The 24,400-nt window shown below is 41.1% G+C and overlaps 1 protein-coding gene across 6 annotated transcripts in view; it reads left to right on the top strand.

Moving 5' to 3' along the window:
• The window catches only part of NDRG3 (NDRG family member 3), a 77,593-nt gene that overhangs the window by 5,108 nt on the left and 48,085 nt on the right, over positions 1 to 24,400 (top strand). For 5 of the 6 annotated variants that reach the window (XM_045981722.1, XM_045981723.1, XM_045981719.1 and 2 more), the window contains exon 2: positions 13,840 to 13,941. In XM_045981722.1, the coding sequence (XP_045837678.1) occupies positions 13,885 to 13,941 (57 nt within the window). In that variant the 5' untranslated portion in view covers positions 13,840 to 13,884. Of the gene's footprint in view, positions 1 to 9,118; positions 9,141 to 13,839; positions 13,942 to 24,400 lie in introns of those variants that run through there. The other variant, XM_045981720.1, reaches the window with a different exon arrangement.

The raw sequence follows: 24,400 nt of genomic DNA, 5'->3' as shown, positions 1-24,400 counted from the left end.
CAGAGGCTTTAACCAACTGAGCCACCCAGGCACCCTCCCTCTCCCTTTTTAAGAGACTGATAATAGCACACAGAAACTTAACCTAGATTGAGGGTATTTACCAGATTTCAGGGCTTTCTTTGGTAAATTAAAATTTTTATTTTTAATCACAATGCTAATTTTGTTGTAATTATAATATTTATCTGCAGTTTTGCCACCAATTGTTCTTTTATTCATGTGAAATTAACTAAGACATACGGAGACTGTCTAAAATGCAATGCAGAAATGGGTGGTATTGTATCTTCATCTTATTTCTTAAGTGAAAGGATGGTATAATTCTGTTGTGTTTTCCATAACACCTCACAGAGTTGACATATTATCAGTCCTAAATGAATATCCGTTGCTGATGGCTGAATGGGGTGTACTTCGGGGGAAATATGGCTCACTGCATTCTGAGGTGACTTCTGCATAAACACTAATGACGTTACCAAACAAGCTGTGCTATTAAACTTGGTAAAGAACATATGATATGGAGTAGGTGTTGTAATGTAATGTAATCCCCAGCTTTTTGTTTGGCGCTTGTACTTTTTATCTTCCTCAGAGATTTAATATAGAAAATGAAAATTCATTTCCCAAGTAAAGGGGTGGCTTCCCCCAGGTTTTGGCTACATTTTTTGACTATAGCCCCTCACCACTTGAGAATGTCCACAGTCTAGTTTGAGTTTTCAGTTTATCAGGTATAAATTTCTGATACAGCCATTCTTTACACTCCATTTTATTACCCCTTATTTTATTTTTTGTTGTTACAGGTTTTTGCAGTATCTTTTTAATGTTAATGCTCTTTCAGGTTTGGGGGCCATAGTTATTGTGTTGCAGGATCTGTGAGTTTGATAGCCTAAACTCTCACTAATGCGGTAAATCAGGCTAAGGAAAATAGTACGGAGCTGTATGAAACTGTATGAAGTTGCTTCCTATTTATACTGATATCTTAAGATTAGAAGTCTTGTCAGCTTTTCATTTAATTGGTAATTGTCATATGGTAATCTTCCTAGAAATATTTGGTTTTTCAAAACAGACATAGTTGTTTATTAAAAATGACAGTTTTATCCTTACAGTGCTTGCACATTTTTAAGCCTGTACCTTCAACTTATGGATAAAAGTTGAATACTTTTGTAAATAATGAGGTTTTAGCTCAGAAGCCAATTTTATGTGAAACAGTAATACTTGGCAGAGGAGAAGAGGGGAATCAGGCTTATTGTCTCTTTATTTCTGCAGTTGAGGAAACTCTGGAGACAGGGCCCCTCCTGCCATTTTTAAACTTTTGTAGATATCGCTTCTTTTGAGTCTTTGTGTTGGGACATAGTTTTAACAGAGTGTTAACTAAAATATAACTCTGGGTGATTAGATCGGATAGGATAGATTGTTTTTCAGATACAGGCAGGTGGCAGGGTTCTCCTATTAAAGTAATAATGGTCATAATCATAATACCTAAACATTGTATGGTGCTTCTTTTGTCATTAAGATCCTAGTAAACTCTGGTATCCAAACCTAAAAAAATAAGGAGAATTAATGTTTAGCTGGCATCGAGTGGGAAAAGTTGGTTATAGAGGTCTGTCCAACCTCTAGATACAGGATGTTCAAATTCAAATCTTTCTTCCAGGTTCAAATTCTAGCTACGTGGCCTTCAACATATTACAAAACTTGAAGCCTCAGTATCTTCATCTGTAAAGTGAGCAGAGATTATAGTACCTATCTTATAAATGGGTTGGGAAATAAAATGAAACAGTGAATGGATAAAATATTTATCATGGTGTCTGGTTCAGTGTATTAGGTTAGTATGAGTATTGAGTTATCACATCTTATAGCTCTTGTTTGTCCTTTATTTCCACTCAGGCTGTCTTAAAGAACAAATTGTTTTCAGGGATTCTGTCTTATAGCTGATGGGAATCCAGATTCCATCCCAAGAGCATGTACTAGAGCCTTGCCAGCAGTAGTTTTCCTGGTGTCCTGAGTTGCATCTTTCAAGAGTGGAAGACAGAGGGAGGTGCTTCTGCTTCTAGAGTTACTTTAGCCTGACCAGTGTGTTAGAGCTTCAGCTGGTTGGTGGGTGTCTGGGATTAAAAGAAGGTCCCTAGATGGGTCTTGCTTTGTTCTAGTAGTTATCTGTACCAGTACCCTGGAATGAACAGGATGATGATGCAGCTCAGGCTCAGATTCCCAGCTTGGCAGTGTCTGCAAACCTCCTGTTTATCACCTGCTATCATGCCAGAATTTAGGAGTGACACACAACAGGAAGGTGGGCCTGTTGTAGGGGGTGCTGCTATTTTCCTTTCGAAAAATGCAAGATATACAGATGGCCCTTCGGGGGGGCTGAGGACCAGCAGGGGTGTTTCTGTTAGAATGAGGGTCTATTAGCATGCTTTAGCGGCTGCCTTTGATCACTCCCTTTCCCCCCTACTTTTGCTTATGTGATAGCACCTCTGAGGGTATTTCTTCTGGTGGAGAGTAACCCAGACTTCATGTAGTAAAAAGGTCAGTGAGCTGTGTTTTAAAAAGTCATTGTTTCTTCCTTGGAGCTCGGTGGCTTGGCTTGTTTTTCTGGCTTTCTGGAGAGTCTCCTGAGACCCTTTCCTTTCCTAAGGGCCCCCAGGAGACAGCAATGAAACCAACATCCATTACTCTAGACACTTAGGGGGGTGCTTAAGTCAGTAGTTTTATGCTTAGATTAATTTATGCTTTAACTCTGGCAAAACTTAAGAGCCAAGTCGTCAGATAATTGTGCTTCTTATTGAGTATTGAATTTAACCCAGTCCTCTGCGGTATCTTTTAGAGCCTGGAATAGAAATCCAGGTGCCACTCCCAGCCTCACACCCAGTTGGTCATGTGGATTTAGGCAAATCACTTAAATTTCTAAGCCTCTTTTCTCCTCTGGGGATGAAGGCTTGACTGTAGACCAGTGGCTGGCTGGATACAGAATCTGGCTGCATACAGAATCACCCACGGAACTTTTTTTTTTTAAGATTTTATTTAATTATTGGGGGGGGGGGCGCGAGTGCACAAGCAGGGAGAGAAGCAGAGGAAGAGAGAATCTGAAGCAGATTCCACACTCAGGGTGGATGAGCCCGACACAGGGCTGGATCCCACAAACACGAGATCATGACTTGGTCCAAAACCAAGAGTCAGATGCTTAACTGACTGAGCCCCCTGCCATGGAACTTTAAAAACTATACTTGGGGATTACCCTCACCCAATTAAATTGTATCTTTAGGGTTGGAGCCTGGGTATTGATGTTCTTCAAAGATTCCCAGTCTTTCTGATGTGTAGCTAAGAGAATAATTGAACAAGATGACCACGTTTTAACAACTGTGTCATTCTGTTCTTCGGGAACTTTTACTGTCCGCACAGTAAAGTCTAATTCATGTGTTCTGACCAGCTTGTCTTCTTCCAGCCACATGGTTCTTGTCTCCTGGATGTTGTTCACATTTCTTTCTTTCCCAACTTGATGTGCTCATATAGAATGTCCTTTCCTCCCATTCAGCTATACAAAACATATCCAGTTAAGGCCCATCGTTGTTAACTTCCTTTGGGATCACCTCAGTCTTTGCTCATTTCTCCTCTACACTGGTTCCAAACTTCATTTAGCTCTAAATGCAGTGAACACTAGATGCAATGTAAGGCATGATATTCAAGCACTATTCCTCTTGGGGATATGGGACACATGGAAATACCATTGGTTTGACTTATGTGCTATTAAAACATCTGTGGGTATCTTGTATTGTCGGCCCTCTCATTATGTGTGTATACTTACAACTGTCAGTTGATGGATAGCTGTCTATGACCTGACTCCAATGGGCATTTTTAACTTTATCTCCTGCTCATAATAGGAAACTACTGTTCTTCCCAAACAGGGACATTTTCTAGCAGACCTGTGCTTTCTCATCTTCTTTTAAGTTCTCCTCACTTTCTGAAAAAAATTTTTTTAAAAATTTTTCTCTCATCCTCGTCTATAGGAATTTAATCCTTTCTTCAAGGTCCAGTTCAAATTTTACCTCCTCCATGACACTTTTTCTCAGCACCCACAACCTGCATTAACTGACCTTTTGTCCTAAAGCTCCGTAACCTTTAGAGCAGTGGTTCTCAAGTTGGGGCGATTTTGCCCCCCAGAGGACATTTGGCAATATCTGGAGACATTTTTGGTTGTCACAGTGGTTTGAGGAGGGTGTTACTGGCATCTAGTGGGTAGAGGCCAGAAGTGCTGCTAAATAGTCTACAGTGTGCAGGACAGCCCCCGTAACAAAGAATTATCTGGCCCAAATGTCAGCGGTGCTGAGGTTGAGAATTTGTCCAATTCACAGGCTTTTGTTTATACTGCTTTGAACTGTAGTGATTTGTTTATAGACTTAATCTCCCTTACTCAGTGGACTCAATGGTTGAAGGTGAATTCAGCCCCAAACCTGCGCTTTCTTGTTAAGTACATAGGGTTTAATCCTATACCTGTGGCCTGATCCTAACTGCTCAGTGTAATTTAGGGCCAGAGATCAAAGGTCTTCAGCTGGGGTGGATGCAGTGAGGCAGTCAGCTAAATTTCTCTCCTTTTCACCCTCCAAGTCTTTTCATCTGTAATAACCTGGGAGGCAGTGTTACACAGAGGGTACAGGGCATAGAGGGAGCATTTGGAATCCGAAGACGGTTGGGATTCCGTTCTAGCTGTTGCATGTATTAGTTGTGTTGTGTTGCCATTTTACCTCTTTCAGCCCTAGAGCCCTCATCTATGTCATAGAGATGATTCTAGTGTGCCAGGGTTTTATTTCACAGTGTGATCCTAATAATCCAACAAGATATTAGATGTAAAGGTGCTTTGTAATTGTGAGGTGCTATAATAATTACCCATTCAGACAGTGGTTTATATGTAAAAAGAGGGAATGTGAGTCAGCTTGCTGTAGAAGCACCACTGGCCACCTTCTCACTTCCTGCAGCTTTTCAGCTGTAACTCCTTCAGCACAAGCTGACCCCTTCCAGCTCATTCTCCTCAGTAAGCCTCCTTTGTTTGTTGACTTCATTCTGTTTTGGTTGCCTGTGTGTAGTCTTGCCAAAACCCAAAGTGATTGACTCTTCCCTTAGAATACAAACTAGTGGCCTGGTGTCAGTACATCCTGGCAAAGCCTAATGAAAGCCAGACAAGTTACTATGGTCATGGGGCAAGCTACAAGTCATGACAGCATGTAGTTTAGCCAATACTATGTGTAGTCCCTTATTGTCTTTTTCAAGTAACAAAGCAATGTTTTTTAAGCACTGCAAATCTTGGTGAGTTTTCTTGACAAAATGGACGCAGTGCAGGGTGGGATAAAAACCTTAGAGCCTCAATGTCCCTAGGATCAGGCTGGGTGCACCTTTCTGCTGATTTGCTGAGTGACCTTCAGCTGGTTGTTGTACCTCATCAAGTTGATAATGGGAGGGTAGGTCTCTTAGGATTTTAGTAAGAACCGAAGAGTTGGGGGATAGAGGAACCCTCACTTTGGGTAATAATGTAAAGTACTACATTAAAGGGAGCTTCTGGGTCACAGAATGTCCTGTCAGGAGCCCAAAAGGTCATCCTACCCAGTCTCTTCCCTTAACTGATGAGGAAGCTGGGCATGGAAAGGAAAAATGCTTTGCCCAGTGCCACTCAACTAAGTAAGGGCCCACCTAGGTCCAGAGTCCACATTTGATGTGTTTACCAGCTCATTCTCAAACTGGAAGAACATGGGTATCCATTTTTTCTGAGTGAACAAAGTTTGCACTATATTGTTGGACTTTAAACTGTGTTCTGCAAAGCCCTAGCAGTCTCACCACCACTTCAGCCAGAGCCCCTACACTTTTCTCTGTTTTCTTTTTGAGTTGTAATGCAAAAATTAAGCCTGTTGTCTTTTTTTTTTTTTTTTTTTTTTTTTTTTTTTTTTTTTTTTTTTTAGATTTCATTTGTTCATTTGACAGAGATCACAAGTAGGCAGAAAGGCAGCAGAGGGGTGGGGGGAGCAGGCCCCCTGCTGAGCAGAGAGCCCAATGCAGGACTTGATCCCAGGACTCTGAGATCATGACCTGAGCCGAAGGCATAGGCTTTTAACCCACTGAACCACCCAGGCGCCTAAGTCTGTAGTGTTGATGATCTTTAGGTCTTCTCAGTGCTGTCTCTGAATATCAGAGAAGAGTGGTGTCTTTCCTGGTCATCCTGGGAACATTTTTGCTTGCACTTCAGTTCAGAAGTACCAGTTTCTATATTTTTACAAAGTGATATACATAGTCATGGGGTTTTTAGCATGGAGAACTGAATCTCATTTTTCCTAGATTTTTGCTGTCAAAAGATAATGGTCCAGGGGCACCTGGGTGGCTCAGTCATTTAAGCGGCTGCCTGATCCCAGGGTCCTGGGATTGAGCCCCACATTGGGCTTCCCACTCAGTGGAGAGCCTGCTTCTCCCTCTCCCTCTGCCTGCCACTCTCCCTGCTCTTTCTCTCTCTGTGTCAAATAAATAAATAAAATCTTTAAAATATTAAAAAAAAAAAAAGATAATGGTCCTTTCTAGTCCTGATCCTTCACCTTCCCCTCCCAGCATTAGAATTTTCCTCCTCTTCCATATAAATCTCACTTCTCCCCTTGACTTCTTTGACATCATATTTTTGCTTTTCTACTTGTATCTCTGAGCTTTTTTTTTTTTTTTTTAAGATTTTATTTATTTGACAGAGACACAGCAAGAGAGGAAACACAGCAAGGGGAGTGGGAGAGGGAGAAGCGGGCTTCCTGTGGAACAGGGAGTCCAGTGTGGGGCTCGATTCCAGGACCCTAGGGTCATGACCCCAGACGAAGGCAGACGCCTAATGACTAAGCAACCGAGGCACCCCTCTCTGAGCTTTTTTTTTTCCTTTGTGTCTTACTGGTCGGTTCTCTCTTTCTTTCCTTCTTTCTTTCTTTCTTTCCTTCTTTATTTGAGAGAGAGAAAGGGAGCCTGCGTACTTGAGTGGGGTTGGGGGTGGAGAGAGGGAGAGAATCTCAAGCAGAATCTGTACTGAGTGCAGAGCCCAGTGCTGGGCTCCATCTCATGACCCTGAATTCATAATCTGGACTGAAACCAAGAGTCGGATGCTTAACCAGATGAGCCACCCAGACATCCCCTGGTTCTCCTTTCTTTCCCATCACTAAGTTATCTTTCAGAAGAGTTCAGGGCCTGCAGCTCCTCCTCATCTCTAGTTTGGTAAGTGCCTGTGGGTATTCCTCATTAACTCACTCCTGCTTGTGCTCAGGTCTCTTAGAGGTCCAAATACTAATTCTGATTCTACATTGATTTTTTTTTCCCATCAGTTTCTCTGTTATTGCTTCTCAGCTCCCCCATTGCACCATTATTCTTTATCCTTCTAGCTGAAAACCTTGGCAAAATCTGACTCTTTTCTGACCATATGCTATTTTTACCAACTTTATCCCAGAGCTCCCTTTTCCTTTTTTTTTTTTTTTTTTTTCCTGTGATCACACTTGTCACCTTTCAGCTAGGATTTCTGTAGCAAACTACTAAACTCTTCTCTTTTCTAGCATATTTCCCTTCTAGTTTGTCTGAGTTGTTGAATCTTTTTAAAATCCTATTTAAGGGGCGCCTGGGTGGCTCAGTGGTTTAAGCCACTGCCTTCGGCTCAGGTACACGGTCCTGGATCGAGTCCCACATCCGGCTCTCTGCTCTTCGGGGAGCCTGCTTCCCTCTCACTCTCTGCCTGTCTCTCTGCCTGCTTGTGATCTCTCTCTGTCAAATAAATAAATAAAAAATCTTAAAAAAAAATCCTATTTAATTTACTGAAATCCTTTTGGGAATAGGTGGGATGAAATTAGATGAATAGAGTCGTTTTCGACCCCATCCTCATCTCTATTAAGGATTGTTGCTGATAATCAAACCTTTCAGATACTCACTTCCTCAACTCAGATGTTCTTTCCTTGTCAGCTGATGAGGTTACATGTTGGATTGTCATCATTCCATACTGATTAGCTAAGGTCCTAAACAAGATCCCCAGGTGATTGTACATTGAGGTTTTTATTTTTTTTTTTTTTAAGATTTTATTTATTTGACAGAGAGAAACAGCTAGAGAGAGAATACAAGCAGGGGGAGCAGGAGTGGGAGAGGGAGAGTCAGGCTTCCCGCTGAGCAGGGACCCTGATAAGGGGCTCAACTCCAGGACCCTGGGGTCATGATCTGAGCTGAAGGCAGACATTTAACGACTGAGCCACCCAGACGCCCCAAGGCACACTGTTCTAATAACAAACAAGAAATAGCTCTTGTTTCTGAAACTGGTTACCAAGTATAGCTGGAATTTTAGTCTCTTATCCCTCCTCATTCCATCTTCTCCTTGTCTTTAGCCAACTACTGAGGTAGTGAGGGTTCTTGTCCTGATAATGCTGACTCAAACCTTCCGTTTGGCTTCCAAGTCAGTGGTGGTATAGGATTTGTCTAAGCTTCTACTACCTTTACTTCAAGGAGGTGCCTTGGTAGAGAGGAAGAAATTTGCCCCGGGTCCTACAACCAGTACATGGGCCCTGGCATAGACGTTATGATAGTGGGGAAAGCAAAGGTTTTTACGTTCTTGCTCTATTACTTACATAGATGGGAGATAATGGAAGTGTTACTTAACTTCTCTAAGCCTAAATTTATCATCTCTAAACTAAGAAATGAAAATATCTGCCTGAGAGGATTGTTAGGATTAAATGTAGGGTATTTAGAGTATAATTCCTGGCACAGAGTAGGAATTACACTTTCCCCTTTCATTCTCCAGCCATTTGGTACCCGGTTCACTGCCTCAGTTTGAGGATGACTGGTTTTTACTTGTCAGCCCTCCGCCTCCTACAGCTGGGAAAGAGGATGAACATTTTGTTATCTACTGCAGTTTATAAAATCCCTACCATCTTTATAAGAATATTAGTAGCCCTGGGGTGCTTGGGTACCACATTCAGTTAAGTGTCCAACTCTTTTTTTTTTTTTTTAAGATTTTTTAATTTATTTATTAGATCACAAGTAGGCAGAGAGGCAGGAAGAGAGAGTAGGAAGCAGGCTCCCTGCTGAGCAGAGAGCCCGATGCGGGGCTCGATCCCAGGACCCTGGGATCATGACCTGAGTGAAAGGCAGAGGCTTTAACCCACTGAGCCACCCAGGTGCCCCTAAGCGTCCAACTCTTGATTGCAGCTCAGATCTTGATCTCAGAGTTGTGAGTTCAAACTCCATGTTGGCCTCCACGCTGGGCATGGAGTCTACCTTAAGAAAAAAGGAATATTAGTAGCCCTTATTACCAGGATGGGATCTAGCAGCCCTGTCATTTATGCAGATGAGGGAACTGCAGACCTTAAAGATCCCCAGGAGGGAGTCAGTCTGTGTAGCTGAGAGATCTGGAGATGGAGTTTTCCACTGTGTGATCTTAGTTTTCTTATAAGTATTATAAAATTCCTCATTGGCAAGGACTTGGGACAATGAGAACTGAGCAAAAATTGAATCTGTGGAGGAATGCAGTAGGTCCCCTATAATGTGGAAGGTAAACATCTACTGTCTTGTTGCCAGTTCCCAAGTCATATTGGAACAGTTCACTGCTCTGCATTTTCTGTATCAGGCCTAGCTGATAGGGACAGGCTTCTCATTTAATTGTGCCCTTGCTTAAGTGTTTCTCCTGGCACAAACATTGCATTTTTCTTCATCTTAAAAAAAAAAAAAAAATGCATAGAACTCTAGGTGAATGCCAGTCACTTTGGAACTGAGAGCACCTCTGGCTTTCTGTCCCTGAGGCGTCTTGACATATCTCTCCATGCAGAGTTACTTTTGAATAATTAACATCTTGCAAGGGTCTGCTTTCAAGTGAGTGAATTAAAGTGGGAATAAAATGGGTGGATTGGAAAGTAATTTCAGGAAATCACCACTTTACATGGAAAAAAGAACAAGTGGAAATAGACTAAAATGTTAACAGGCGTTGTCTTTAGATAGAAGTACTGTGAGTAAAATATCTTTTCATTATTCTGTGATTTCACATTTCCTAAAGTGAACACATACTATCTTTATAATAGGAAAAGGAACTTTAAAATTGCCATTTTAAATTACTGGTAAACAGTGATATCCAAATGAAAAGTAACCATAGCTTATAGTGTGATTAATAAACAGACAATGAGGGGTGCCTGGGTGGCTTAGTTGGTTAAGCATTAGACTCTTGGTTTTAATCTCAGGGTCATGAGATGGAGCCCTGAGTGGGCTTCTATGCTCAGCGCAAAGTCTGCTTGAGATTCCCTCTCCCTCTGCCTGCCCCTCCCACTTGTATGTGCTCTCTCTCAAATAAATAAATAAATAAGTCTTTTAAAATAAAAATTATTTAAAAATAACACATGAATATAGATCTCAGGCCAATATTTTGGGTTAATTGGGTCAATGTGGTATTTTAAGAGAATTGCAAATGCCAGCTGAGATTTGTGATGAAAGATTCAAGCCACCTCCTTCCCTTATGAAATGTACATGGTAAGGGTACCTGGGTGACTCAGTCAGTTAAGTGTCTTCCTTCAGCTCAGGTCATGATCCCAGGGTCCCAGGATCAAGCCCACTATCAGGGTCCCTGCTCAGCAGGGAGCCTGCTTCTCCCTGTACTTCTCCCCGCTGCCTGTGCTCTCTTTGTTAAGTAAGTAAATAAAATCTTTAAAAAAAATAAAGCAGGGGCACCTGGGTGACTCAGTGGGTTAAAGCCTCTGCCTTCCACTCAGGTCATGACCCCAGGGTCCTGGGATCGAGCCCCACATCGGGCTCCCTGCTCAGCAGGGAGCCTGCTTCCACCTCTCTCTCTCTGCCTGCCTCTCTGCCTACTTGTGATCTCTGCCTGTCAAATAAATAAATAAAATCTTTAAAAATAAAATAAAATAAAAAAGAAATATACATGGTGTAAAAACAAAATAAAATAAAAATTCAGCTTCTGGCCATTCAGTAGCTGACTTAAGTTTATAGGATCCCTGGCAACTGAGAAAAAGAACCATGTTCTTTGGAGGTTATATATCACCGGGTTTGTGCTCTGTTAAGTGGCACAGATGTTTGGGATGCTTGTGATTGGCCTGTGGGGTCCATGTTTGAGGAGTTTCTTGACTGGCCTCCTCTGGGTTCTTAGGAGGAATGATAAAAAGGCTTTTGTTAATTTGTTCTCATGTAGTCACAGTTGGAAGCAGAATTTATTTTGGTATATTGGTCAGTAATAGCTAAAAGGTAGCCTAGAATCTATACCTTCTCCTATATCTCCTATATTTTATTATGTTACACACCCCTGATTCATTTGGATTGGAGACTACATGACTGCAAATATTAGGAGTCAAGGATCACTGAGTTATTTGGAAGCCATCTTGGAAGCTGGCTCTCATACTCTCCATCCACTGTTGTGATTCCCCAAGTAAAGGCTAATGAGTTTAGCCTTGGCTCATATCTTGGTTCTCCTCTATAGCTAAGTAAATCAAAGTCCTGTAATCCTATGTCTGGAGGGAAAAACAGAAAAATGAATTAATATAGTAGACTAATATTTTATGAAGGCTTTTGTGATTGTCACCAATCAGAAGTAATTATTTCTTCTTTGAACTATTTTTTTTAAAGGTTTATTTATTTATTTATTTATTTGACAGAGAGAGAGAGAGAGATCACAAGTAGGCAGAGAGGCAGACAGAGAGAAGGGGGAAGCAGGCTCCCTGCTGAACAGAGAGCCTGATGCGGGGCTGGATCCCAGGACCCTAGGATCATGACCTGAGCCGAAGGCAGAGGCTTAACCCACTGAGCCACGCAGGCTCTCCTTCCTTGAATTATTATGGCCCTTCTTTTTACTTCTCATTTTGTAGTTAGTTTTATAGATAGCTGTCATCCCTACTCTTTAGTGAGCTGTTGGGATGCAGGGGCCTTTTTTATTTTCCATAATGCTTTGCACACTGGGCACTCAGTAAGTGTTAATAGCTATATCCCCAACTTACTGAATTAGCATTTTTCCTGATTGATGAGTTCATGACCAAGGCAGAGGGGGAACCTGGGGCTTTAAAGTCTGGAGAGGAGTCACTTGTCTGCAATATCCAGTATTTGCAGCCTCTTCCCATGACTCCCTGTCCAGTGGGATGGAGTAAGGCTTCATGACTCATTACCCTGTCTCCTCTTCTCCAGCTACTCTCTTCTCCTCTAACTGTTTCCCTGTCTTTTCCCTCTCTGTGTTAGTTATCTTTTGCTATAAGACAAATCACTCCAAAACAGAATTACTATTACTATTTATACTTTCAGTTGGTCGGGAATTCCGGTGGTGGCTTGGTAGGTGGTTCAGCTCAGGGTCTCCAATGTGGTCGCAGTCATAAATCTGGGGTTGCAGTCATCTGAGGTCTTGGCTGAGGCTGGAAGATCTCTCTGCAAGATAGCTCACTCACATGGCTGGCGGGCTGGTACTGGCAAGATGATTCCTCTAGGCATAGGCCTCCCCAGAGGACTGTTTGAAATGCTTCACAGAACCATAGCTGGCGTCCCCCAGAACTAATACATGAAGACTATAATGTCTTGAAGCAGAAGCTATGCCAGTTATGACGCAGCCTCAGAAGTCATAGATTGTTGCCCCTGCCATATTTTATTATGTTACACACCCCCTGATTCATTTGGATTGGAGACTACATGACTGCAAATATTAGGAGTCAAGGATCACTGAGTTATTTGGAAGCCATCTTGGAAGCTGGCTCTCATACTCTCCATCCACTGTTGTGATTCCCCAAGTAAAGGCTAATGAGTTTAGCCTTGGTTCATCTCCCCCTTTCTTTTCTTTTTTTTAAAGATTTTATTCATTTGTTTGACAGAGATCACAAGTAGGCAGAGAGGCCGGCAGAGACAGAATGGGGGAAGCAGGCTCCCCACTGAGCAGAGAGCCCGACACGGGGCTCGATCCCAAGACCCTGAGATCATGACCTGAGCTGAAGGCAGAGGCTTAACCCACTGAGCCACCCAGGTGCCCCTCATCTCCCTCTTTCATTCTCATTCCTTAATCAGGGCCTCATCCTAGCGTTAGCCTTCAATTTTTGTTTCCCTCTTAATCCTTCCTCCCAAACTGTTGTTTCCTGAAGCATAACATTGAGCATGTTGTTCTCTTAGTTATACATCTTCAGTAACTAAACTGGACACTCCAGAAGGGCAAAGACTATTGTATTAATAAAAAAAAAAATACTGCCACAAACTTACTTAGAACAACACACAACACACATTTATTACCTGACAGTATCTTGGGGTTGGGAATCTGGCATGCGTTTACCAGGTCTTGTGCAAGTCTGTAAGTAGAAGTTGTTGGTCAGGGCTATTTTCTCATCTGAAGTTTGATTGAGGAACGATCTACTTCCAGCTCACGTGGTTATTGGCAGCAGTCAGTTTTTGCAAGTCGTTAGACTGAAGGTCTTAGTTTCTTACTCTTTTGGTTGGAGACTGTCCTCAGTTCCCTGCCATGTGGCCCTTTCACAACATGCCAGCTTCTTCAAAGCTAGCAAAGGAAAGTGTGTTTTTCAGCAAGACGGATGTTAAAATATTATATAATATCATCATATACAGCTACTTGTGTACATTCCATCACTTGCCATTTTGGTTAAAAGCAAGCCAGGGGTCCCACCCACCCTCAGTGGTGGGGAAGGGGGTTATCCAAGGGTATGAATAGGAATAGGAGGCAGAGATCACTTTAAAGTCTGTTGGCCTTGACTATTTAGTTTCCTTTGTCTTCAGCATCCTGAGCAGTGTATGACACATACTAAGCTCTAGCATTTGAATGAATGGATATAGTGAGACTATTATGTTTTCAACTTCTAGTTTAAGCCTCTTTCTTTACTTCATTTTCTTCTGTTTCAGAGTTATTGATTTATTCTTGAGAATCCGCTGCTCTCATCTGTCCTCATGGATGAACTTCAGGATGTTCAACTCACAGAGATCAAACCACTTCTAAATGATAAGGTAAAGAGCACACTGTTTTCACTAAAATATATATGTCTTTTTTTCTGTGATTGATTAATTTTCTATATTTTCTGAATAGTAGCTAATTCAAAACATATTTAGCTTTTCTATGAAGGAAATATTTAAATAATATGTTTTTAACACTGTTTTTGATGTCTTTCCTTCCTTTTTTCTTTCCTCCTACTTTTGCTCCCATGGACCAAATTCAATCAAGTTATCCTTGAGATTTTCCTGTTTTACTGATAGAGATGGTACAGGAAAAAATAATGCGACAGAGTTACACAGAAAGTATAAGAGAAAGGTTTGACTTAGAGTCCAAGTGCCTGACTTTCAATTTCTATAAGAAAAATGAACATCCATGGCTGGTGATGTATATAGGCTGCAAAACTTTCCCTAAAGTTTTTCAAATCTGTGATGTGACCTTTCTGTCAACTTTGAGGTTTCCATCGGTATCTGTGGATGTTGATAATATACCCCATTTTTATGCTAGTGTTAGAGAACAGTGAGCAGCATAGTTCACAGCCACCAGGATTCAGGGAGGAGTGGTATGATGGTAGGTGTCCCTCCCCATTCAGTAAATGTGCCTGAAATTCCCTCTTTTCTACCCTGTGCTTTGGGTTTATTGTCATTGCCCCTCTTAAAATGCTCTTGTAGCTTGGTGTGAATGAACCCATGGCATTCTTCCCTGAGAAAAGTATTGATAGGGGCACCTGGGTGGCTCAGTTGTTAGGCATCTGCCTTCAGCTTGGGTCATGATCCCAAGGTCCTGGGATTGAGCCCCGCATCGGGCTCCCTACTCAGGGCGGGGAGCCTGCTTCTCCCTCTCCCCTGTTGCTCCCTGCTTTTGTTCCCTCTCTCACTGTGTCTTTCTCTGTCAAATAAATGAATAAAATCTTTAAAAAAAAATAAGAAAGAAAAATATTGATAAAAAGTAAGAGTAAAGATGGATGAGGTTGGAATAGGGGTGCTACACCAGAAGATACTGTTGCCCTTATCTTTTTTTGCCCAAAGGCCCACCTATAACTTCTGGGGCTGTAGATTTACTGTATGTTTATTAATTCGCTATTGAATCCTGCCTGGCCCATTTTTACTCCCGTGACCTCATCTCTCTACCTACATTCCGACCCTTTCCTTTATCTTTCACTAGTTTTTGCTTTCTCCCTCCTGAAGCTGCACACACTTTTTTTAGCCCCCATTTGGTTTTTCTTGCTGCTTTCCCTCATGTTTTCAGAAAACTCTCTCCTCCTTTATTGCCTTTGGTGCATGTGAAGGGCTGTCCCCAAAATGGTGTGCCACAAGAAGGAGGAAGGAAATAAAATCTGCATCTGTAGAGCTTATGTATAGCCACAGAGATGAATAGTTATAGGTGGGATTAGGCAGTTTAGCTTCAGGAAGGTAGTAATCTATCCTAAACCTGGCTGATTGTTAGAATCAGATGGGTAATTGTTTTAAAAATACAGAATACAGGGTCCCACTGTACACCAACTGAATTGGAATTCGAGGAGAGGGAGATGGGACATATACATACCTTTCTATGATCAGTGGAGTCTTCAACTTTGGCTGCTTTTTGGAATTACTTGGGGAAATTTAAAAATCACCAATGACTTTTCGTAGAGATTCTCCACAAAGATTCTGACTGAATTGGTCTAGGGTATGGTTGAGCTTTTTTAAAAAATCATGAAGTTGAGAACCATGCCTCAAGTGACTGGTTAGTCATTGTTGGAAATGCATGACCTGATCTTTGAGGACTGGGGCACAAATAGGAGGAGGATCCTTCCTGGTCCCTGGAAATTCACAGGATGCCTGAGTAGGCACCTACATGAAAGAGCTGCAGGAGTTAATTGACCGCATACCTCATAGAAAAGACAGCTGGAAAAGGAAAGATTAAGTGAATCTGACCATAGAAAAGCAGTGAATTAATTCCTGGGTCCTTCTTTCTTGAGGCCACGGTGATGCCTTGGCTGCGTCTGAAGTGTGCCCAAGTGGTGTGGATTGAATTGTGCACCTCTCCTCTCCCCAAACTCACATATCACCCTCTATGTGACTGTTTTGGAGATAGGGCCCTTAGAAGTGGTTAAGGTTAAATGAGGTCATAGGGTAGAATTGGAGCTTGAATCCGATAGAATTGGTGGCCTTGTTCACAAGGAAGAGTGCTATCTCTCTCTCACACATACTGGCCTCCCACATGAGGACACAGCAAGGTGGTAGCCATCTGCAAGCTGGGAAGTGAGCTCTCACCAGAAACCAAACCCTGCTGGAATCTTGATCTTGAACTTCCATCCTCCAGAACAGTCAGAAAATAAATTTCTCTTATTTAAGCCCCTCAGTCATCCCAAGCAGTCTAAGACACCAAGCAGTCAATGTCTCACTTCCTAACATCTGTTAGTTCCTCTTTGATAGGCCTATGGTGTTCCTACCCACTTTCCATGCTCCGTCTCTCTCCCTGAGACATGTTCCTATTCCCTCACTATTCATGAGAGCTCTCCAGCTCCAGCCCAGCTTTGTAGAAGAAGATTGGGAAGAGGTCCTCTTTGGATGGCGGCATTGCCAGACAAAGAGTTACACCCCGTATTGTCCCCCTGCCTCAATACAAGAGTACTGCTCTCTTTGCCCAGCAAGTGTGTGCTTCTGCATTCATTGTGAAAGGTGTGATGGTATATTGGCAATGTCCTTTATCAGTTATTCTGTTTAATCCCGCAGTAGTCCAGTGGTATAGGGAGCACAGATCAGTTTGTTCCCATACTGCTGGTGAGAAAACTAAGGGTGAGAAAGGTGAAGTGTCTTACTTGGATTGAGTACCAAAGAATGCTTGCTGTAGAGCAGGACTTCTCGGTTTGGGGCTGGACTGTCATGCACGTTGTAGGATGTTTAGCAGCATCCTGGGTCTCACCCACTAGGTGTCAGCATCTCTCAGTTGTGACAACCAAAAATGTCTCCAGACATTGTCAGATGCCCCCTGGGGGCAGAGTCTCCCCATTTGAGAACCACTACTATAGGGGATAGGCTTCCAAATTTGAATATTTGAATAGAAGTCTTAAAGTTGTTTGTTTGGGAGGAGTTGTGTTTTTTTTGTTTTGTTTTGTTTTGTTTTTGCCTAGCCTGCTATTATTTATTAAGCACTCTTATGTGCCAGGTGTTTTACCTACCTTCTCTCTTTTAATCAAAAGAGGATTCATTTGAAGTACATAGTATTATTCTTCATTTAGAAGAAGAAGAAAATCTGACTGAAAAACTGACTTGCCCTGTCAGTGTGTGGCAGAGTCAGGACTGAAACCAGGTCTGTCCTATCCTAATACCTGAGGCCTTTCCACTATGCTGACCCCATCACCTCTGTGGCTTGCCCTGTTGAAACATGTATCAGTTCACTTCATCTTTTTGTCCATTCTTATAGATATTCTCTTATCCAGAAGCCATTGCCGTACCCTTCCAGGCTTCAGGGCGCTGGAGGAAGTCTAGACCCAACCTATTATGGAGAGATTTGTCCTGAGATGACTATAAGGAAGCATTCTCAAAATAGCTTTAAGCGAGGCTTATGTTAACTCATCTCTTGTCATTTGTTGGTACTTTTCCCATTTAATTTTAGCGTACTGGTAATTTTGTCTGTGGCTCAGATTTGTGAAGAAGTGGGTAATTTTGCCATGCTTGTTTTGGCTCCAGTGATGAAAAGATGCAACTGCCAGCACTTATCTTTGTTTTGGGGGGCAGAAATTGTACAGACATATGAACTGATTTTTTTTAAAATACCATTTAACTATTTTTAGTGCATTTTCACAAATATTATCTTCTCCTTAAATCTCCCAACCTCCTATGAAATGAAATAAATCATTAAAGGTTTAAAGTACTTAAAATGGAGTTATTTTAACCCCATTTTACAGGTAAGGGTATATAAGTCATATAAGGTATATAAGTCATATAACCACTTACACAAAGTGGTTATATGACTTATCCAGGATTAGTGTCTAGTAAGGTAGTGAAGCCAAGACTAGTACCCATATCTGTTGACTTCAACCCAGATCAGGGAGTTTAGGCCTCTTCCCACCATCTGCTGCCTCCTGGAGCTGGTTATTCCAGCTTCCTCAACTAACAAACCTTATAATAAGAGAGTTGACCAGTTAGTGCTTCCTTTTCCCTGACCTCAACTACATTAAAATACATGTCAGAAAAGACTAGCAGAAAAATGATAGCAGCTGTTTGTTGGTAGAGAGATGACAGATGATTATAGTTTTCTTTTTACTTCTCTACAATGAGCAACTACCTTCCTTTTTATAATTAGAAAACCAGAAAAGAGGGCACCTGGGTGGTTCCACTCAGTTAAGCGTCTGTCTTTGGCTCAGGTCATGATCCTGGGTCCTGGGTTCGAGCCCCACATCCACCTATCTGCTCAGCAGAGAGTGAGTCTGCTTGTCTTCCTCTCCCTCTGCCTGCTTGGTGCTCTCTCTCTCTGTGTGTCAAAGAAATAAATAAAATCTTAAAAAAAGAAAAAGAAAGAGAAAAGAAAACCAGGAAAAAAGGATTTGGTATGGTACAAAAAATACTGGGCCTAGTGAAAGCCAAAGGGCAGTCTTGACGAAGTAAGTAGAAGGCCACCATTGGCTTCTACAGAATCAAGGAAATATCAAGGAGGGGAATAACTAGTGGGGAGAATAGAAACAAGTTATTTACTTATTCCTGGTTGTTAAAATAGATAGTGAGATAGACCCTACTGCAGTTTAAGTTTTTGGGTTCTACTAGTACCTGGAAATGTAAGCAGAGGAGAGAGGAGGGAGAAGCTGTGGGTGAGCATTTTTGTAACTTTCAGGACAGCAGAAAGAGCCAAAGGGGTTAGTGCCAAGGCCTTTTTTTTTTCTTTTCTTTTTTTTTTTTTTTTAAAGATTTTATTTATTTATTTGACAGACAGAGATCACAAGTAGATAGAGAGGCAGGCAGAGAGAGAGAGAGAGGGAGGGAAGCAGGCTCCCTGCTGAGCAGAGAGCCTGATGCGGGACTCGATCCCAGGACCCTGAGATCATGACCTGAGCCGAAGGCAGCGGCTTAACCCACTGAGCCACCCAGGCGCCCCGGCCTTTTTTTTTCTTTAATTTTGAAAACAGTTACTGATATTTTCATTAACGAATGTTATCTGTGAAGTGCTACATCTACTGTGCCCTGGAGGGTGTCCCTTAATGTGCTAAGAAGTAATCGTCCCATATGGTCAGAAATGGCTTAGATGGGACTAGAGCAGGAAGTGAGTTCCCAAGCAAGTAATGGTGCCACTGCGTCAAAACACTGTCAACCAGCTACAAGATCAGCAGGAGATGGTGGAAGAAGCCTTAGCCATGGAAGTTTTTAGTGCAGGCAGTCAGTGACACATGTTGTTAGCCTGATAGTATGTTAGTTTAGAGGAGAGGTTATTTTGGAGTTGAAATTGTACTTTTTCCGCAGTCTGCAGATGATTATCTGATTGTAGATAGTTTTATCCAAGTATCTGACCTCTTTACAAATTTCCTTATGAAATCTGTTTCTTAATTAGTATTTTTTGAAGGTAATAATGTAGATGCTCTAAATATATATACACATATACCCACATAAACACTCGTGTATATATATACACGATATGGTATATACACGAGTGTATATATATACACGAGTGTTTATGTGGGTATATGTAAGTTTATGTATATAAGTATATGTATATGTGTGTGTATATATATATATAATTTTAAATTTGGCTTATCAGTTTGAACAGATTTCTATTTTAAAACAGTTTACTAATGATTGTAAAACATAGATTATTAATCTGTGTTGATTATATTAATCTTTATCAACAAAGAAAAAGTATTTTCTAGGCCTTTTTAACTCTTCTGCTTATACAGTTCCTTATCTTTCCACTTTCTATTGGTAAGGATTATTGTCTTTTGTTACTAAAAATGCCATTTCTTATTCTGTTTGACATTTTTTTTTAAATCAGCTTGTTTCTAAAATTTTTTTTAATCTTTTTTTTTTTTAAGATTTTATTTATTTATTTGACAGAGAGAGATCACAAGTAGGCAGAGAGGCAGGCAGAGAGAGTGAGAGGGAAGCAGGCTCCCTGCCAAGCAGAGAGCCTGATGCGGGACTCGATCCCAGGACCCTGAGATCATGATCTGAGCCGAAGGCAGTGGCTTAAACCACTGAGCCACCCAGGCGCCCCTGTTTCTAAAATTTTTACTGTTGTAACAACTCCTTTCCACTTTAGTTCCTACCATATCAATTGCATGTAACTTTGGCATTCATTTCTCTTTTTTTAAAAGATTTTATTTATTTATTTGACAGAGAGAGAGAGAACATAAGCAGGGGGAGAGGGAGAGGGAGAAGCAGGCTCCCTGCAGAGTAGGGGAAGTCTGATATGGGACTTGATTCCAGGGCTCCAGTATCATGACCTGAGTCAGAGGCAGTGGCTTAACCAACTGAGCCACCCAAGCACCCCTAGTATTCATTTCCTAACTTAAATTGAGTATCTCAATTTTGAGATGCTTATAATCATTATAAAATGATGTTTACTGCATTTACGACGTACCAGGACTGGGGATAGAGTGATAAATCAGACAGGTTAAGTTCACAGAAGAGGTAGTAGATTTACCTCAAATCTTTTTCAATTAGTAGTTAGTTCTAAGATTTTACACATCTTGCCTTTCTTTATATCTGTTGTTTTCTGTCTTTTGAAACTACATATGCCTCTTGACTAGATCTCATGTTGGGAAACTACATTTCTCTTCTCCCTAGCAATTACTTGTTTTTTAATGCCTCCCCCATCCCTTCTTTTCATACTTTATTCATTGATCTATTCTTAGTTGCTTCTTGCTTATTCTCCAGGCTTGTATTTGAGAGAATGACTTCTTTTAAATTTACCTTCTTGAGCTGCTTCATTTACCTTCTACATTTGGCTCTGAGGCTGCACCAGGAAATACTGCCCTTGGCTGGCTTCTACCTTGACTATAACTTACAGTAAAAATATATCTTTTTTATTGACTTATTCTTTTTTCTGTCTTTCCCCAAATTATTCTATGACTTTAATTTCCCGCTTGAATCCCTTTCTGCTAATTAAATCTGCTTAGTGCAAGAATCTCTCTGAACATGGAATTACTGGTATCTTCAAAATGGATAGACAGAAAAAAAAAACACCCAGAACTGGAAACGTTGCAGAAGTTTTGTTAGAGTGTAACCATGTACCTCAAATACCAGAGATAGGTGAGTCTCCAGTGAATTCTTTCTCCTTCTCGGATACACCCAGTGAATAGTATTAAATTTTAGTAAGTCCAGAGTGGACCCAGTGGGGTCCAGCTAATGATCTCCATTCAGACACTCTGGATGCCAAATACTGTCCGACAGACCTTATCATATCCTTTCTCTGAGATGATCACTCGAGAAGCTTGAAGCCGTTCTTTAAGACTGTCTGGCATGTCTTAAAAACAACAGCAGCAGGGACACCTGGGTGTCTCAGTTGGTTACACATACGACTCTTGATCTCAGCTCAGATCTTGATGTCAGCGTTGTGAGTTCAAGTCCTGGGTTGGGTTCCATGCTGGGTATGGAGCCTACTTAAAAAAAGAAGACAAATTAAAACAACATTAAGTGTTACACTGAGGAATGTAGAGAATTGTTGAATCACTACATTGTATACCCGAAGCTAATACAACACTGTATATTAATTATACTGGAATTAAAGTAAAGAGGTGTTAGATAATCTTCATCCAATTATTATTACCTTTTCTCTGGGAGTCTAGCTGTGTATGTTGGATAAAGAGCATATAGTTGTTTTTTGCTAGATACTTAACAAAGAAGAGTGGCTTTGATTTCTGGAGAGAATTGCCTCTTCCTGCTTTTAGTATTTCAGAGGCTTTGTGCTCCTCTCAGGCTTTAGGAACTCACAGAATGCCTCATAACTGTGATCATATGGTTGTGAGGAAGGAGAACTCATGCATATAATGACAGCTGCTTCCCAAATAGCTCATCAGAATTTGTGTCTGTCTATTTTATGACCAAGATTTTAGGTCCGTCTAGAGTGATTTTCTCTAATCTTTCTAAATAATCTCTAAAGGAACGAAGCCCTAATATGATCTTTTTTTTTTTTTTAAGATTTTATTTATTTAACAGAGAGAGAGACACAGTGAGAGAGGGAGCACAAGCAGTGGGAGAGGGAGAAGCAGGCTCTCTGCTGAGCAGGGAGCCCAATGTGCAGCTTGATCCCAGGACCCTGGGACCATGACCTGAGCTGAAGGCAGATGCTTAACAACTGAGCCACCCAGATGCCCCCTAATATGATCTTTTTTTTTTTTTACATTATTATTCATTATTTCTCAAGTGATTAAGTGAATCTTTAAATCTTATATTACAAAATACCAAGTTACAAACATATTTTTTGTACCATACCAAATCTTTTTTTTTTTTCTAGTTTCTAGTTACAAAAAGGGAGGTACTTGCTCATTTTAGAGAAGATTAAAGAAAATTATAATCATTATCTCTCCATTGAGAAATAGTTGCTGTTGTTAATGTTTTGGTGTTTTTCTGCCAGTCTTTTGATACATATTCATGTAGTTGAGGTCAAAGTGTAAAGACTATTTGTATCTTAATTTATTTTCACTGAATGACCATATCCTACTGAAACCATCTACCCTAGTCCATGTGAGGGCCCTTCTTTTTACTTCTCACAGTCTAACTAGAAATGACTTCTCTGAAAGAGTTCTTAAGTATTGTGTGAGACTAGTGGGAGTCATGGAACCTGATAATCCTTTTGCCAATGGCAGCATTCTTTGAAGATGTGCTGTATGGTCCCATCTGCATGGTTTCCTTGCATGCTGTGACTGCATCAGACTTTATTTTGTGAACTTGGTTTCATGCCAGGAATAATATTTCAGACTAGCAGTCTCTACCACCCTCTTTGCTGTTCTTAGTGCCACCTCCTCTCTCTGTGATTGGTAATCTATTATGGTTTTACTGCCACTTACAGAGAAACAAGGATGTGTTCATCCATAGCCTTATTCTTTCAGAATCTTTCTGTATTTGCACTGCCCAATAATACAATAGGTACTAACCACATGTGTCTGTTGAGCACTTGAAATGTGAGTAATGTGACTGAGAAACTGGATTTTTTTGTTTTAATAAATTTTAGTTGTTACTTGTGACTAATGGCACTCTAGATCATCTCAGTTGGTTCTGCTAGTTACTCTTATGGAAAGGACAGCTTGTATATTTGGAGTGTGTGCGCATGTATGTGTGTGTTTAATGTACTAGGCTTAAAATTTTTTTTAACCTCTCTGTTTTGTCCTGCCAGGAGTGTAGAGTATGATACAGAACTCACTTTTTCTTTCTTCTTTCCTTCCTTCCTTTCTCTCTCTCTCTTTCTTTCTTCCTTCCTTCCTTCCTTCCTTCCTTTCTCTCTCTCTCTCTTTCTGATTTATTTATTTATCCTAGATGTGGGGGAGGGGCAGAGGAAGAGGAAGAGTCTTAAGCAGACTCCACTCTGAGCACAGAGCCCAATGTAGGGCTTCATATCACAACTCCGAGATCATGACCTGAGCTGAAACCAAGTTGACTGTCCAACCAGTTATGCCATTGAGACACCCCGATACAAAACTGCTTCTAAGAGGATCTTCTTGAAGGGGTGTGGGAGTGCTTCACACTCCTTTGGGATCAGATATCTAGATCCTGTCTGGAGGGGCAGCTTTTGGGAAGGTGCCCAGTAGCAGTTCTACTGGAAGCCATTCTAGACAGAATGGAATATGTTATGGTAGCATGATTTTTAAATAATGAAAAGCTATTTTCCAGAGGAGGAGCATTTACTTTATGAAAGATCAGGTCAATGGTTTTTTCCCTCTAAAACACATCATTCATTATTCTTTTTATATACTCCTAGGTCATATAGTTTGCAGCTCTGGGATGTAAAATGGTACAAAAAAATGCCTCTGAGTCATTGCCATTGATTTTTTTTTTTTTCAATCAGACATTACTGTGATATAATCTCTTTTTAGAAGCTTGGTGAATTCTTCTTGGGTCTTTTGACTGTGTTCTACCTTTTAAATGACTCAGTGACTTGTCCTTTTTCCTGTCAGCTATTTCACAGGATGAACAGATATGCCAGCGTATTGGGAATCCAGTTTTGTCTGTCTTTCCCTCCTTCAGTGACATTGCCCTTTTCCCTTGTTAAATTTATGAGTCTTCTGGGATGCCTGGGTGGCTCAGTCAGTTAAGCATCTGTTTTTGGCTGAGGTCATCATCCCAGATCCTGGGATCAAGGGCCACATCAGGCTCCTTGCTCATTCGGGAGCCGGCTTCTCCCTTTGCCTGCCACTCCTCCTGTTTGTGCTCTCTCTTTCTCTGACAAATAAATTTTTTAAATCTTAAAAAAAGAAAAAATTTATAAGTCTTCCATTTTTCATCCATCTGTATCTTTTTTTGCTCCTTGATCCTTTAATTCCTGGTTCTGGGTACCCTGGCTCCTACC

This window comes from Meles meles, chromosome 16, assembly GCF_922984935.1.
Source record: "Meles meles chromosome 16, mMelMel3.1 paternal haplotype, whole genome shotgun sequence".
NCBI classification, from domain to species: Eukaryota; Metazoa; Chordata; class Mammalia; order Carnivora; family Mustelidae; genus Meles; species Meles meles.
Note: the sequence above shows the minus strand (reverse complement) of the source record. Positions and strands in the feature narration are given on the sequence as shown.